The sequence below is a fragment of the Ammospiza caudacuta genome, chromosome 1, assembly GCF_027887145.1.
Source record: "Ammospiza caudacuta isolate bAmmCau1 chromosome 1, bAmmCau1.pri, whole genome shotgun sequence".
Taxonomy (NCBI): domain Eukaryota; kingdom Metazoa; phylum Chordata; class Aves; order Passeriformes; family Passerellidae; genus Ammospiza; species Ammospiza caudacuta.
The window spans coordinates 79,874,217-79,892,166 of NC_080593.1; the positions used below are offsets into that span (position 1 = coordinate 79,874,217).

The following is a 17,950-nucleotide window of genomic DNA, read 5'->3' on the forward strand; positions in this document are numbered from 1 at the left end:
GTATGAAGGTACTGGTATAAAGATTCCTACTTGAAGTTTACTAATGGCATGCACTTTTTCCCCCTCCCTCTGTGTACTAGCTGTGGCAAGTGTGAACACTTACTCCAAGGCCCAAGTCTGGCCTTCACTGCAGAGCACTTGACTTTTGTCAAGACATAGTGTCTTTTTCAGAGTCCAGCTGTGCTGCACATGGTGGTGCAGTGGGAACCAGTCTTGCCCTGCTGTGTCCACAAAGGCAGTTTGCTCATTTGTTGCTTCATGAAACATCTTTCTTTATTGCTGAGGCTGCATTTCCATGGTTGCCTTGATATTAAGCAGAACTACAACCACACTTGAACTTGGATATTAGGGAATACCTCTGTCCCACCTTTATGGAACTGCCCAGATGTGTCCTTCCTGTGGTCTTTACTTTCCACACCACTGAGAATTTGAATGATGTAAAATTTGATGGTACATGATTGGAGCCATGGGCTTCATGGCTCTTGGATGAGGACAAGCAAAGCTGGGTACACAGGGCATCACTAAACTCAAGCTTTAAAAGTCAGATGGGGAAGAGTTGGGAGCCATTAATCTTGCCCAAGAAGTGCCCGTAGAGAAGTTTCCTCTACTGGTTTAAGTTAATACTATGAATAGCAAGAATCAATATCCAAATGGATGGTTGTGAATGCAAGATACTTTAGGGGGAAGGAGAGAGATTTGCAGTACTTCAGAGCTCAGACTTTGCTAAATAGAAACTGAATTTATGTATTTCTGGGTTTTCCTGTTACACAGCTGCTCACATCAAAAGTTCATAATGGTGTCTTTAGCTTCATAATCTTTGGCTGTAGGATTGAAACATGCTCTTGTTTCTAGAAATTTCTGATTTAATCTGCCAGGCTGAAGCTATTAGCAAAAAAATCATGGCACTGTCAGAGCAGGAGAGGGCTTTTGTGTGGAACTGTCACTGGATTTAACCAGAGAACATAAGACTAGGACTCAGTTCTGAAGCATATACAAATAAGATGGAACAGGCAAGAAAAATAATAAAATAATAAAATCCTTTTGGTTAGAAAAGATCACAAAAATCATGGAGCATGACTGTTAACCCAGCACTGCCATTGCTTGAATCACATGAGGTCAGTCCTCCCAGGGAGAAGTGGCATTTAGCTCAGGCTCTGGATAGCTAAATTAAATGGTTCTTTAATGCATCCCTTGTCTTCTCATCTGATGCTGTTTGTTCTGCAGGAGGATTTTTCAGTGTTAAAGCTTGTATGCTCTACTGCAGTAGGTTCAGGCAAGTATACCCACCAGCCTGTAAGTTACATGGAAAAATACACTCAGACCAGCTCTGCATTGTTTTTCTTCTACATCCCTTGCAGCATAACTTGCCTCTTTCTAATGAGAAAAAGGAAAAAAAGAGAAAATGAGAAAAATTAAAGTCCTTGCTCATCTTGCATGCCACAGAAATCATAATAAACAACGTAAGGATCTTTGTAGACTATTGGAAATTTATGGTGAATAAATCAAGCATTTAGAGGGGTAGGGACTGGGATGTAAAAAGCCAGACAACTGCCATACAATCCCCAGTGTCCTTCAGTGCAGGGCATTAGGACTCACACCTGCCTGGGCTTATCTGCCATCAGGTCAGCTCTGTCCTGGGTGGACATGCAGCTTCATTCCCTGTTCTCCAAGCCTGTTTCATGTTCAGGCTTAAGCACTGAAAGTGTCTGTTACAAAAAGAACAACTGGTTGGTGTCCTAATAGGGAGATGGCACCCTCAACGAGATTGTGTATTTATAAGCTGAACCTGTCTTGGGAGGTGAGAGAAGCCACATCTTTAGGGGAAGAGAACATTGAAAAGGCAGCTTTTTGTTGCTAGCAGGGATCTCTAAAGCTGAATCCTAACATGTGTATTTATCAGAAAACACAGTACAATAAACTTCTTTGAGTACTGAGAGTAGGCTGGGAAGGTAAATAGAAGGCAACACTATTCATTAATGTATGAGATTGCCATGTCCATGTATCTCTCTCACAACCTTTCCTCCAATGCAAGAAATCAGAAAAGGTGGCCTAGTTTTAATCTGTCTGTTCTAATGGGTTTTTAGTAACATGTTAATGTAATATCACAGTATTTAATGTCAGACTTCTGGCTAACGCTCATTTTAAAGAATATAAACTGGAGCTTTTACAGCTTCATGTGCTTGAGGTTTGTCAAAGTAAATTCAAAAACAAACAGCAGTATCCTTACAAAGACAGAAAAGCACTGGTATATTTTTCTTTGCAGCAATAGTTTGGGTTTTTCTTTCCAGAGCTATAAACATTATGGTTATGTGTAAAGCTACCAAGTAATTCTCTGAATATAAGACATCTTTGTTGTCTGTCTCCATTATTCTGACACAACTACTGAAGTAGTACTGTCCTTATTTGGGGTGGAAAAAATAGTGCTGTGAATTACTCTTTGCTGGTATCATGGGAACAGTTGTAATTGGGCTTCTCCAGCATATACATACATGCTATCTGGTATGTGATTCAACTGTGGTTTTCAAATGTAAGAACAGGTAAGCTGTGGAAAATAAAATCACACACACACACCTTTTAATAAGGAGAGCCACCTTCATGTGTGTTCAGTTTGCCCTTTTGCTTCTTGCAGGGCAGGAGTTTTATAGTTCAAATGCAAACCAGCCAGTTTATATGCAGATTTTATGGGAGTAACATATAGAACAGTCTCTCAAACTTTTACAGCCAAGAGCAAGTTCTTTCCCTTATCTATATGTAGTACACATTCTTGCACATAAAGCAATATCTGTGCGGTGCTATAAGACTTATGACATGGCTTTGAAAAGTGTTGCATCTCCAAACCACTCCATGTGCCTGTATCTGTGGATTCATGGCCTGCAATGAGCAGTTGGTGCTCCTCTCTCCTCACCAAGTTCGAGCAGTGCCATTTGTCCTTTTCTTCAAGGTAACCTACCACAGGAATATGACCAAAACAACCTATAGTCAACCCTTCTATCATTCCTTTAAAAAAAAAAATTAAGATTTTGTATTTAAGATCCACAAGCTTTTCCCAAGTGCAATGGAAGGAGATTCTTACGTGCATGATAACAGAAAATGAACAGTATTATATGCAATATTATCTCTAAGGCTTTAAGAAAGGGGAACTTGCAGAGACTCAAGACAGAAAGAAGGAAAGGTCCTTTAGGCTGTTCTGTGAATTCTTGGGCTCCTGGGCCTGGTATATTTGTTCATGGTCCTTGTAATATTACCAAGCAAAAGAATGTAATATTGTTTTTCCCCAAACTAGACATATTAAAATTTAGAAGTGTTTTCATATTTGTACTTAAAAATCTCTAAGAGGTCTCTGTACTAGACACTGTAAAACTTTATAGCAAAGAGGTAGGGTTTTTTCTTAAAAAGGTTTCAGTCAAAGAGCCCACTCTGGCATTTCTAACAATGTATGCTTTATTTGAGTAATAATCAAATTTACTAGTATGCATTTGAGAAAGCCTAAGTAATTGGTACCTGACTGTGCAATCAGTCTGAGTATTGCTCCTGCAGCAGCCCAGGAGTGCACTGTGCAACTCCAGTGCAAGTTAGAAGGTGACTGTGCTGCTTGTAAATAAGCAATTTCTCTTTTTTATGTCCTTTTTTGAAAGATTTTGAACTAGAGGATAAATATTAATTTATGCCCTTTCCCTTATTTCTGCACATTTTCACATTTTCAAAACAAGATAGAGTAGGGTTTATCTGTTTTTTTATAGAATGTGTTGCCTCTTTTTTTCCTTTTTTTTTTTTTTTTTTTTTTTTTACTTCACTGCTTCCATCTCTCTTCACTGGGGTATCATGGTTGAACCATTGTGCAATATTCAGCTGGTTTTGTTGATCTTTAATCAGAGCAGTTGTTGGGCAGGGGAGGCCTGGAAAACTTCAGTTGGGCAGCGTTGCCCCCTAAGTGTAAAGTAAAATGCCATAAATGACCTGCCAGGGGCATTGTGACCCCTCTGGCTCAGCGAGGGCTGCATGTGGCTGCAGGAACCCTCCAATTCCAGCTGCACGTGGCTCTGAGGGGCCTCATTGCCAGGGCCCAGTTGGGCTCTCGGGGTGTGGATCTGGGTTTCACGTTTGTAATGAAAAACGCTTAACTGCCTTGGCTGCTATCTTGAGATACGTGCAGCTTGCTTTCATGCTTGTCCAGACCTGTTTTGTTCTTCCTGGCAGCAGACTCTCCCCTTGCTGCAGCTAGCAGTGCTGGGAAGGGCAGGGAGGATGCAGAGCCAGTCCCCAGTACGGGTTTGGGAAGTTTCAGATTTCCTTGCTGAATGCTGTTGACAGTTCAGCCTCACATGTTGGTGGGCACCTTGTTGTGAGAATAACAGGAGAGCCCTGAGAGTCTTGAAGCTTTAAGCTTTGCTGTGTGGCACAGCTAGCAAAGGCCCTGGGTACCTTTATAGGAGGAATTCCTGGTTGAGGAGAGCGAAACAAAGCCTTAGTGCAACATGCTGGCTGACCAGTAGCAATGCTCACTGACCCACAGTGCTTCTCCAGGAGCTGTCAGTGGTCATCTGCTGGAGACTGCTGCTGTTGTCTAAGCACGCTAGTCCTGGAGAAAAGGAAGATTCCAAGGGTAGAATACGCTCCGTAGAACTGTAAATAAAGATGGCTTTTTGAAAATAATGTTAATGATAATTTTTGTTGCTGAAATCTCTTTGATTAGTTAAGCTATCAGAATATATTATTAAGAATAGCCCAAGTTTTTGCTTACTGTATGGAAATTCATCATTATTCCAGCTTTTTCCTCCTTTCTCCCACCTGTCACCTGTCAGTTAGTATTCTTGCCAAGTTGCCTGAGCAGTGGTAGGAGCAGAGGGACCCCCTGCCCTCGGCAGTGACCCGTGGTTGTCTGCTGGTAGGGAGGCAGGGTCCCTTACTCCTTCCCTCTGCAGACACAGACTCTTTTGTCACAGTCCTGCTAGCAGGGCGTGTGAGAGCAGTGCCTCTCAGGAAGGATTATTGTATATTATTATTGCACACTTGGGCAGCCAACCCTGCAGTAATCAGACACTGGCAGGTTGCTAGCACAGAAACAGCACAATGGACCTGTCTTCTGAGGTTCAGTGCCTGAGCCTCTGAGAAGAGGGGTTCACTGGCATGCAGAGCTGAAGCTGATCTTCTCTTTATCTCTGGCAAAGCCAGTAAATCCATGCCTGCTGCATGAAGCTTTTTGCTGTGGCCTTTTACTCCTTTTGGTGCTGCCACAGGTTGTGGTGAGCTCACTGCGGGCCCAGGGAGATCAGCAGGAAGGCTGAGTGAATGATCAGTCCTTTCCTAGGGCCAGGTTAGTTCTGTATCATGGGCTGTCATGTGCCTCTGGACCACATGTGCTGGGATCCTGGTTAACACACATGGTAGGAGGAAGCTGTACTCATGCTATGTGAAGCCAGCTGAGATTCAGTTCTGTGAGATAGGGCTAAAGCCTCTTCTGTCCCACGATAGTGCTGCTCCTGGCAATGGTTATGAATGGCAATGGCTAATTCTGAGTATAGATAAACCATCTGCACTTATTTTTTTTGTATTTGACAGTGCTTTCATACTAGTAAAAGAGAATTTGTTGATATTTAGGGTGCCTTCTCAGGCAGGAGAAACTATTCTGTTGTGAGACACAGCGCAAACTCTGGTAGATTAAAAGGAAGCTTTGGACAACTGCTGAGAGCCGGTCTGTCACTGCCTACAGTATAATTACAATTACCTCTGCATGTCAGAGCCAGGCACATAAGTAAGAGGAGGTCACCTCCTCCTGCAGTTGTTTAAGGGCACCTTCCATTATCTTAGGTCAGAACTGGAAAAAATCCCAGTTGCTGTTCAGCTGAATGAATGGCTGTAGTGACAGAGGGATTGGCCTTCTGTTCCTCCTCAGACAGCATTTTCCTGAAAGCCTGATGAATTGTTTTCAGATCAGCACACATGGTAAAAGTCAACTTTGAAATGGCATAGCCTTGTTGACTAGTCTGCTGTAGAAACTGTACTGTGTGCTTAGGTTTGTAGAAAATTCCCAGTGTTTCATGTTCACCTGCCCATGATTCTGCTTTGAGCATTCTCCATTGTGTGTTATGGCTCATCATGTCCATATTTGTTTTCATGGATAGACGCTCTTAGGTGTATTCAGGGCTTCAGTTCCTCCTCTTTCCACCTCTTGCCCTCTTTCTCCTCCCCACAGTGTAAGTTACCATTGTACACCTGCAGGTTTTGGGGGAAGGGAAGTTGAGTACACAGTTACCTTGTTTAAAGGAGCGCTTTGAGCTGTGGATAAAATATGCCCTTGGCTGTATTCCTAGCAGTATGGCTGTGACAAACCCTCTCACCCCAGGCAACCTGCAGGAACAGCAGGTAGTAAATGCTGGCTTAATGAAAAGCCCCTCTGATCCTTTAAAGATGAGAAAAGAGTGAGTGAGGGGCTGATGTTCACGCCAGGGTCGTACCCAGTTCTATTTTCTGGGCTGGAGCAACAGTGAGTAGTGCCAGGGGTGTGGGTGGGAGTGTGGTGTGCTGATAAAGGGGAGAGGTTGGTTTGTCTCTACAAGGCAATTAGGGATACTGTAGAAGTGCCTTTTTGTAATATTGTAGAAAAAAAAAAGATTAAAAGTTAACTTTAAAAAGAAATATAAAAGGGCTTTTTCTTCTAAAACAAATAATTCATGCTTCAATTTGGACTTAAACTTTCACAAGTGGAAATTACATGAAGTGTGTGTGTGAGGGTAGGTCAGATATTAGGGGCAGAATCTTCACCCAGAGGTTGGTTGGATGCTTGAATGGCTTCCCAGGGAAATGGTCATGGCACCAATCCCGACCAGTGTTCAAGGAGCATCTGGACAATGCTGTTAGTCACATGGTTTAGTTTAGGTAAGGAACTGTTTCTGAAAGGAACAGGAGCTGGACTCCATGATCCTTAAGGCTCCCTCTCAACTTGAAATAGTCTATGATCTGTGATCTCTGCAAACTCATATACAGCTTTGTACCATCTGTCATTTAGATTTTTTTATTCTTACATAAAGGCAAAAAAGCCCTAAAACTATATTTTTAACAAGCAAATATGAGAATAGACCCTTATCTAAATTTCACTGAAGTGGGTTCAAAAGAACTTGAAAATTAATCCAATCCCTCAAAAGATAAATGTCAAGCTCCACTAGTTCACTCTCATGTCAGTCTCTTGCATATTGTACTTCTAGGAAACATGTCAATACATAAAGGTCTGCAAGGTGTTTCTTTAAAGTAAGGCAGGAAGGTCCTATAGGAGCAGGCAGATTGCTGTTGTGAACAAAAGGTTATTTGATTAAAAAGCTGAATACAATCAATTATTGTTGCTGTGAGGCATACAGTACTTACACAGGTAAAATCAAGCCAAGATTTGGAGAAATTAAAAAAAGTAACTGAGGGAAACAGAAATTGAGAGTTTTATAGTTTAAAGTTTTCAGGAGAACTGAAAGCTGAGATTATGTGTTTGTGAACTTCCTCTATACATATGCAAGTTGTCATGTCTTTAATTCACAAACAGCTTTAAAAATAGTCAGTTGCAGAGGGTTTTTTTGCCCTCAGCACTGAATTAATGACTAATGCCTGCCGGTATCCTATTCTTGCTCTATATTAATTTATTGCCTCAATGTATTTAGGGCGTCTCACATAGCATTTACGCTTCTCTTTCGAGCAGAGCATTAATTAGTTGTCTGACAATCCTTTTGTGTTTCGTGTGACATTTAGGTCCTCCCTTGGCTGTGGGCAGAACAGACATGGAAACAGTTGACTGACAGCTTGTCTGAGGTGCACCTCTGCCAGATTTCAGGGACTGGACGCTTTGAATTCCAAATGAAATGCATATGTGGGTTGGAAAGCAAGTTCTTGGCTTGACAGCTGGGACAGGGTGTTCCAAGGGGACAGATCTCCCTGTGGGGAGGTGATCAGCAGGAGAGGGCACCAGGAGGGAAACTGGGACCCTAATGGCAAGGGGCAGAGGTGTGTGGGGGGTAGGAGAAATGACTGGAAGTAGGGGAAGTTTTGCAAGAGGAACACAGAGGTGGAGTTGGTGGTGGAAAGCCCTGGAGGAGAAGCATGCTTTGCTCTGTTGCCAGTGGTGTAAGACCTGCAGGAGAAGAAGGTGTGAGCGAATTGAGTTTGGGAGGTTACTGCTCGAGCCTCTGTGGGTGGTGTCTTTCAGGATGGAGGTGGTTGAGGGTTGTAAGACCGTGCAGTCCTCCCTGGCTGGTGCATTGCTGTGGGAGTGCACTGGCTCATGCTGCCAGCAGCCTAGTGCACTCTGTGCTGGCCCTTCTCCAGCCGGGCTCCTGGCCATGTTGGTTGTCTCACATGGTGTGAGGGTGGCCCTGGAGCCTGCTGGGGTGCTCCTGCAGGTCTGCCAGCCCCTGACACCCAGCCAGCACTGGGTGAGCGAGCCACGAGCTGGAGCAAAACCTTCCATGTCTGGCTGCATCTGACCAGGGCTGAGGGGTTGGTTGCTGCCTGGGAGGAGGGGTGAAGGAAAATAAGCCCTAAATTGTCTCAGCACATGGAAATTTGCCAGGAAGACCATCCATTTCTGTGCAAAAACCTTTCTTCTGGGTCTGTCTTCTTTTTATTCCCTCCCACGCCTCTGCAGCCGCAGCCTTGTAGAGGAAGGAGCACCCCAGCCCAGTGGCTGTGGTCTCCCTGTGCAGGGGGACCAGCCTGCACTGGGTTGATGCAAGGACCTTTCATCCATTACAGCTGGTGTTGCAGCAGAACCTCCTTGGTTTTGACAATAATACAGTGGTGATAAGTGCCAGAAACTTTCCTGATGGGAAATTCCTACCAGGCAGCTGTGCCTGGCAGCAGCTCCCCAGGTAGCTCTGGGCCCCACTGTGCATGACTTCATGCAGGTGGGAAGGGTTTCCCATTCCTAAAGGGTTTGGGCACCATCAGCACCCACAGGCCTTGGGGGCTGCACCGGCAGCCCAGGTGGGGTTGGTTCATGTAAAGTGTTGGGTTGAGAAGAATATAGAGGGATGAGCCTAAAAGGCTCACAATGGCATTGCTTGGATTTTGTTTGGAATCCTCGAGAGCACCACTGGAGTATCACCTACTCTGTTGAGCCTTCATTTGGGACAAGGCTTGCTCTACAGGGATGTTCCTTTAGAGCTCCAGCTCCCATAGAAACATTGCCTCCGGTTTCACTGCTGTGAGTTGCACACAGGCAGCTCCTGTTCTAGTCTTGGAGGCAGTCCAGTCAGCTATCTGCAGGGCTTTTTCCTTTTTTATTTTGTTCTTAGAAAAAAGACCTATTGAGATTAATTGCTTTGTGTCTCAAAAAAGCTGGTATAATTTGTAGGCTGCTTATTGACCATAGTTGTTCCACTTCTTGATAGTGGGGCATATTATTCCTATCCAGCTTTGTTCATTCCATTGCAAATAGTCATTGTTTGTTTCTATGAATCACAGAATAAATACAAATTTGACACTGAAACTTTCACTTGAGCAATAAGTGATGCTGAGAGGAGAGCTAATGTTCTAGGTGCCTGGCATTGTCCATAGATGTGCTTTTCCATTGTGTGGAAAATGATGGATAAAGGGTGAGAGTTTTTAGTGTTCTGGTCTTCCTGCTGCAGAGACCATCAGTTTTTACCCCCTTGTCCTTTGAGCTAGTTAAGGTAATGTGCACTGAAAGCAAAAGGAGTGATTGCCATTACATCTGTTTGCTGGTTGCTCCTTACAGTGACACTGATTTGGGAGTGCCTTTGGTGGGGTGTCCCAAGACAGATGGAGATTGCACCCACGGGGAGCATGGGCCCAGACCTTCTGTTTCTCTGCTACAAGAGGGGGGTCTGCTCTGTCTCATCTCGCAGTGATGTGTGGGTCAGAGCCTCCTCCCTGGGTTTTTGTGTGGCCAGAGCTGGTCAGGCCTTGCTGCTGACTGGCTGCCTGTCAGGGAGCTGGGGACATGTGCTGGGGTACATCTCCTGTGTCCTGCCCTTGGACTGCTCCACTTGTTCCCGCATTGTGGGAAGGCTTGGGCAGCTGCAGTTCTCTCACTTCTGTGTTCACAAACAGAAAGCAGCACACTTTTGTAAGGTGAAGGTGCTGGTGACATGTGAGAGGTGTTGCACGTTTTCTATTGTTGTACTATTTTCTATAGTACTACAGTTGCAGGGTTTATAGGTGGCCTTCTTAAACTTTGAGCTTTGTGGTGTCTGTAGGTGCTGTAAGTTATACAAGATCACTTGGAAGGAAAGTTAAAGATGAGCTTCTTTGTTTTTTCCTTGTAAGAATGATATGTACTGCCTAGAGGTTTAGCTTACAGTAGTGTAATCTAGGTAAAATGGATGTGTTTAGTTCCAATTACATTTCTTAATTGTCTGTGTAGGGAAGCCCAATTGAAGGGTCATAAGTTCTGAACCTGTAATTAGAAGCCTGTTCATACTTGATGGCAGAGCTTGTCTATGAGAGGAAATGGTTTAGAGAGTGAAGTAAACTTTACATACCTCTTGTGGAATGAATGGGTGTTAGGTGGGAGGTGTTGATCAGACAAGATTGTTGACAGTGGTCAGCATGTAGAGGAATAAAAGAGGCACAATTTAGTGGTTGATGAGCTCTGCTGCGGCACGGACCAAGGCTGTCATCCTGGCAGCGTGCTTCCTGTCACTGTGGAGCTTGGGAGCAGAAAGCGAAATTGTGTGTGGGTGTGAGAACCTGAAAGCTGTAGTAGGAAAGCCATTTGGGGAGGTGCTGCAAATGATCACTGGTGCTGTCGCTGCTGGAGGCTGGGGAGAGGGTGAGGAAGGCTTCAGGGCAGGCTCCCAGCACTGAACCTGGGAGCAGTTCCTGACACAGGTGTCCCACAGGTATCCCAACAGTCTGAGGAGAGATATGGAATGGGGGCTGAGAGGAAGGGTTTGGAAGGAGCTTGATTGATAGGACAAAGAACAAAGACTCAAAATGGCAGGAACCAAAGTGAGCAGAGGGTAAGGATAAAGTGTAGGATTACCACAATTTACAGGCTGTGTGTTACTCACTGGTTGGGTTGGTACAGTGATGTGAAAAGTGGTCATTTAGACATTTTCCATTAGAGATCAAGATTAACATCTAACAGGTAAGGGAGGCCAGAGACTGCCGTGGTTCCCAGCACAAAAGGGAGGAAATTTTACAAAACAGATGGAAAATAGGCTGATTCTCAGTTGATGTGTGTATGGGATAGTTGCTTGACAAAAAGGCCAGGAGGTCACAGATAGGAGATTGGTGGTGATTTTTTCCTGACATCAATAAATGTTTTACATAAAATTATTTAATTTCTCTCCATAGGATTATAGGTAAGAAACTTCATTGTGGAGTTTTCTGGTTACTTTGATAGAGATTAAATTACATTTCATCAGAGCAAACCTTGGGCCCTGGTACATCTTGCTATCTGAAAGATTATTTTGGAACAACACAGTGTCTAAAGTCAACTGATACAGAAAAATAGTAAATTACTGGGCAAAAACATTATTTGGGTTTCACTCTTGTCACAATTAACTGTAGAATTTTACAATGTCAATAGTTCTGCTTTACATTTGATCTTAAATTACTTAGATTTATATGAGAGCATCCCTGTCCTGTATTTTAAATAACTAATTACACAGTAGATCTCTCTAGGAAAAAAGAGTAAAATACTACATTTTTATTTTTGTTTTTAATCTCTGGGTCCTTGGGCTTGTCATGATTTATTTTTCTCCCTGGAACACTGCATTCCACAGCTTATAATGGCCTCCTTTTTCTGCTTGGACACATCTATAAAGACATTTTGTAAGATTTATTACATTCTTTTAACTTTTAAACACGAGGGAAACACAAATGATGATCCTCAGTTCAGACCAACAGCAGAGAATGAAAAAAGAATTAATATTTTTAAGTGGATATTTCTCTGTACAGTCCTGTGTTTTGCTGGGCTGTGCTGATCTCTGCTGTGGGGTCAGTGACATTAGGCAAAAAGATGCTTCAGGTAACAGAGGACACTAATATCATGGACATATGAGCCAAGTCCTCTGGAGCTGTGATGTCCATTTTCATGGACGTCATAGTAGCCATTAGGTTTAATCCTGTGAAGAGTTCACATAGGGTAGTTCATGGGACAGCCACAGGAAGGCTGTGGGCTTTTCTTTTAGGGTCAATTAGTTTTGCTTTCTGGTGCTTGTGGACTGCCCAGATGCTGTTTTCTAGTATCACAGGAATTACTGGAAAAATTGTGGTTGTTTGGTTGTATATTTTTATTTTGTAAACCTGTCACTCAGGTGACTTCTGTACAGTAGCTGTTTGTTTTCACTTTTCCTGTCCTACTAAATTTTATGTTTACTATATTTTACATTATCTCTCTGGTTATATGGATTTGAGCAACTTAATTTAAATTGAGTGTGTGACAAAACTTTGATATTTCTTGTTTATGTGTTTAGATATCAGGATTATCTTCTGTAAGGCTCTGCAGTTTAAAGAGTACACCTAGGGCTGATAAAAAATTTCCTGAGCAGCAAAGAGCAGCTGAGGGAAGTTGGTTGCTCCGTGTCTGTTACCTTTACCAATAAACCCTCTCAGTTTATTGGAAGACGACTGACAGCAGGGACATGTTAAACTGCATAACCATGCCCAAGCAGACAGTATTTAGCATCAGTCAGGCAGTACCACGTTCAGCATGTGTTATTAATGGCAAGGCTATGGCAGGTGACCAGCTGATGCAGTTCCTGCCCACGAGGTGGGTAATGGGTCAGTGTGTAGATGGAGTTGTTCTAAAATGCTTGCAATATGTGAACTCTTCAGTAGGTGACTTTGCACATTTTCAGAGAACAGTTTTAATAATGATCCAGCTTCTGTATCCAGCTCCTGTCAGGGCTTACATATGGTGCACATGAGCCTACTTCTGCCTTTAAATAAAAATCTCACAGAAATCTCACTAAAACAATTAAGGTTGCAATTCAAGTACCAACTTGTTGATCAGGAAACTTTTGGAGTACCTTCTGCCTTCCTCCTGTCCAATATGGATCATCAGCACCAAACCCCAGCCTCACTTCCTTGTGAAAAACACCCTGAATGATTCAGTTGAGTATGAGATCCATGCAGGCAGGAAATCCCAGGTGTGACTTGTAGCTTTTCCAAGAAGTGGGGATTGTGAGGTTTTTTTGATGTACATAAGCACTTAATTCAGCATTCTCTTAAACTCACTTGACTCAGCTGTTGTGAAATCTCTTGATGCCATTTAATAATCTGATTCAAGCAGGGATTTTTTAAATTTGGCATCATGTCACAAAATGGTACCATAAGAGAGAAAACATTTGTGCTCCTGTCATTGAGATCCTACTTTGATGTACTTTGCTCGTGTTAATAAATTGTATTACAAATTACATCTTTTGTTAAAACATAATTTTCATTACATCTTGAACTTAGGGGTATTTTTTCAATGGAGAAAATTAATTCTACATTGTTTTGTGGTATTTCCCTTAAATGGAAGGCTTGAAAGACAACTTTTTTTTCCTCCCACATGCCAGATTAATTGTGCGGGATAGCATTTTTCCTCTGGCTTTTTAGGCCACTTCTTCATTTGAGTCATTTTTTGGCATGTTCATCAGAGCACTAGTAAGCTGTGATAGGGACAGCAGGGCAGTTTTGAAGGGTTCTCCTTTCTCAGTGAAATGCACTTGACTGTTGTTAGACTGAGTTTGCTGTTTTGTTTTATATTTCTTAAGCTTGTTCTTTTTGTTGTTGCTCTTTGCATTGGTCCATCCTATCTCAACCTTTAATTTTCACTTCCAGAATAACATCAAGAGTTCTTATTTTGCATGCTGTCTCTTTAAGGTTAATTTAGAGTTTTCCATGTATTCAGCATGTTTGTTATCTTGAACCATTTATATCTAGAAAGGAAAGACGTTTTTGCTGAATTCTCATTTAGGCTTGTCTTAAATCTTATTCTAGTTTCCTGCATATTGCACTTGACCTTCCAGAAATGCTGGGAGGGTCCTTGAGGATGGATGTTCCTGCACTCTGCCAACAGGGTCCTCTTGAAGTTCAGGAGCCAACTGGGTCATCTTCCTGTTCTTTGTGCTGACCCTGCAGAGTGGCTCTGGGTTCCTATTTCCTGAGGATTTCAAGTGCTTTAATATTTCATAACATGATCTTCTAGTTAGTACTGACAAAGTTCAAGGTAGTTTTTCCATGTCCTTATCCTAATAAAGGCGTGATTCAAGATGAAATAAAACAAAGCAGGCTTTTCAGCAGCAGGACTGCAGAAAGCCCATTTTAAGGAGATGAGGTTTGTACATGTGATCCTGCAGCCCTTTCTCATGACTTCGATCTTGTTAGATGGCTTTGATCAAATGTTACAGTGGGTTTAATGCATCTGAGGGATGCATGGTTCTGGCAAGAATTAAAAATAAAGGAGAAGTGGCTACTCAGTTTTCAAGAAGAGCTCCTTCTCCTTTCTTATTTCGGTGGCAGCTATTATTAGAAGTTGGTATGTTTTCTAGCTAAGTGATGCACAATCCTATCTCTGAATCAGCTTGCAGAATAATTTCTTCACCCAAACAAGAAGGCAGTGTGTGGCAGAGATGGAAGTATTAGAACAACTAGACTGAAGAAGAGAAAATAGCGAGTTTGAGTGGTAAGAATGAATCTGCAGGGGCCATCTTATGTAGTGCTGCCACATGCAACTCATTTGTCGTGTTGTTTTTCTTGGTGTTTGTCTGTGAATTCTTTACATTAATAAACTTACTGAGTGATGTACAGGGGGCTTTGCCTACCTTACTAACCTGTGCATCACTCATCAAAGGATAGGCATCGCAAATATGGAGGTTATCCTCCTAGAAGTGATATTTTGCCTTCCTTCCATGTTCACATGAGATGCACTCACAGGATATGTGTCATCCTCTTTTGGTTTCCTAATTCTCCCACTGAATCTGTTTTTCTGTATCCAGGACAATACATAGCCTCTGTTAAGTTGCTTACTTTTCTACGATTTGCTCCCCTTATTTCCCTTTTATTTCCAAATCCTTCAGCTTGTGGTATTTTTGTTCTCCAATATGACCTTGTTTTCCTGTATGGTTCTTCTGACTAGGAAGTGCAGTTTATAACTTTTGAGATGTAATTATCTCTAATTGCACTTATGGTTTGTGTGGTAAGTCTTAGGACTGCTAACACATTTTTCAGCTGCAAAAGTTTTGCTATCAGTTGATGCTCTTCACATTGGTTTTGCATAGTAGATGTTCTGTCTGGACCACATGCTCCTACGAGTGGCTACTTTTTCCATCTTGGCAGGGTCCCTCTGCCCTGTACAAATCATTGTCCTGTCATATTTATGGTTCTTTACTGCAAAATAAGGCTCTGATGTCTTCATGTCTGTCTTTTTCCCTTAGGTAAGGATTATACCTAGGATGTTCTGAACCTGTTGGAGCTTTCTGATGGTTTGCTCACATATCTTGTTGATGTCTGTGATGCCTCCCAGCTCCTGTCAGAAATTTCTTTCCCGTATCTCCTTTCTTACCCAGCTTTCCTTCAGTATGCTTTGTGCTGGTGCAAGTGACACCTGTAATGGTGTGATGGCCTGTGCCAGCATTTGCTATGTTTAGGATACTGTTTTAATGAGGAAATGTCTTCAGGCTATACTCCTCTTCCAGCTGTTAGGATATCCAAGTACAGAGCTTTGATGTTTCATCTGATCTGCCTTCAGCCTCTTGATTCTTCAGCCTCTCTTTCCTCACTTGTCTCAGCAGGACAGACAACATCACTGTTTGTCTGGGTGGCCTCTTGCAATGTCGCTCCTTCAGTCTTTCATTGCCAGGGACATACATGAGGTTTTATGGTGAAAAACCTCTGAGGGGTTTCCTCCTCTTGCGCACAGCGTGTCCCCCAGCCCGCAGCAGCATTCCCACAGTGCTTGCTGGTGCCTGGCTGACAGCTATGGCTCTGCTTCTGTTGGCTTCATAAGTACTATTTTAAAGGATTTCAGAAGGGCATGGGTTTTTTCTAATGTTCAACATCAATATTTCCACAAAGTAGTTGCATTAGTTCCATGCTTTGACTTTTTAACACTGAAGTGGTGCCATTAGCAGGGACAAGAATTGCCTGAGGAGCGTTGGCTGTGCGAATGTGGGCATATGTCTATAAGGATGAGGTGCCAAGATGTAAATTTGCAGGAAATGGGATGTAGCCTTTATTGATGTTATTAGCATTCATAAAAGTTTAACTATATTGAGGATGTGTACATCTTCTTGCATATTTGTGAAAGTTTTACAGAAGATATATGTAAGTGTTTTCCAACCAAGTATTTAAATTCTTTTTTAGAGCTTTTACTGTCTTTTAAGAACTGGCTTCAGAAACTAGTCTCAAAAGTCAATTAAGAAATCTGTTGGCCTATTAATTTCTAAATATCTGCTGCACACAGAACTTAAATTGCTACTCGCATTAGTTGTAATGACTGTTTCCTGACTGGATAGTTGAATGGAAATATTTAAGTGGATTTCAGATCAAACACATGAACACTTGTAGCCTATTAGAGCATTAATTTTAATTTGCTGTTTTGCACAGTCAGGCATTTCCTCCCAGAGCAATTTGAGTGTAAGTGGGTTTTACTGTAAGAGGTGGTTTATTGTTTGGTTGGTTTCGTATTTTTGGGAATGGATATTGCTTGGTTTATATTTCTCTTGATAAAGTCTAGCACGAATCCAGTGTGAAACTAGATTGCATTTGCCCTCTAACAGGAAAAGCCCTTACAGTCCTCAGTCAGTGTGTTCTAGTTTCTGATGACCCATGTAGGCATTTGGGGCTTCAATCAGTGTCAGAGAAGCTTTAGAGGAAGGTATCCGTGCCAGGCTATTATATTTTGCAAGTCTGCACACTGAAAAGCTGGATAGGGGATATGAATGGGTATAAAACTCCATTCTCAGACAGGAGTTTTTGAACGTGTGCTCTGATTAATATTGTTTTTGTTTCCCCTCTTTTAGGTATTCACTTATAAACAGAGCACGATCACACACCAAAAAGTAACGCCTATGCATCCAACAAGCACAGAGAGCGTGGAGGACATGGCAGCGCTCATCGATCTCCATGAAGGCTCCATCATGCACAACTTATTCCAGCGATATCAGCAAGATAAAATCTATGTAAGTTTTTTCTAAAATTAAGAAAAATATCCACTGGAAATGTTTTTGAATGCTACATAAATTTCTACACTTTCAGTCATGGGGTTGTGTAAAGGACTCTCATTTTCTTCTTCTTTAAACTCTGCCCCAACAACATGTGCTGTGTATGTCACCAGAGAGGATGTGCTGGAACTTAGTCTGTCACTGGCATTTGATATCCTGTTAGGCCAAGATCCAATTCTGATCAGCTTCCCCTCTTGCATTGTAGTAGAAAGGTTGTTATGAAAGAAGCATGCAGTTGTCAAGCTGAGCATTTGTGCTGTTAAATAAAGATAGTTGGAGTTTGTGGTCTATGAGAACATACAGCTGTTTATCAGTTTCCAAAACTAGGAATTAGTCCATACAGAATTCCTTTTCTTAACTCTGTAATCAAGATTTTTATGATTAGATTTACCTGCTTCTTCAATATTTTTATTAATCTTGAACTAGATGCAAATATTTTCCTGAGTCTGGAACTGCACTAAGCATGAGAAAAATACAAGGAATATTAGCAGCTGCTGCAGGTTGCAAAATTGCACTTTTCAGTGGTTCAGTGGTTTGGGTTTTTTTACTAATAATAGCAGAACACGATTTTTGTTTCATCACATGCTGGCGTCCTTGATTTGACCATATACATGCTTTATTTCAACCATCTTCTACTGAGTTTAGCTTCTTATTTTTAAATATTAGCATATCTAAGTGAAAAAAACAAATTCTCCCTGTATTTAAGATTTGATGGAAAGCAAAAAAGGGCACAATGAAATAATATTCCTTTGCACATTACCCCAAAGTGGCTAGCATGGGAATCCTCAATACTG

General features: G+C 42.1%; 1 protein-coding gene across 1 annotated transcript in view; it reads left to right on the forward strand.

Annotated features, from left to right (window-relative positions):
• MYO10 (myosin X) overlaps positions 1-17,950 on the forward strand; it is a 163,986-nt gene that overhangs the window by 55,909 nt on the left and 90,127 nt on the right. Inside the window, exon 3 of the mRNA XM_058818033.1 lies at positions 16,956-17,114. Coding sequence (XP_058674016.1) covers positions 16,956-17,114 — 159 coding nt within the window. The remainder of the gene's footprint in view (positions 1-16,955; positions 17,115-17,950) is intronic.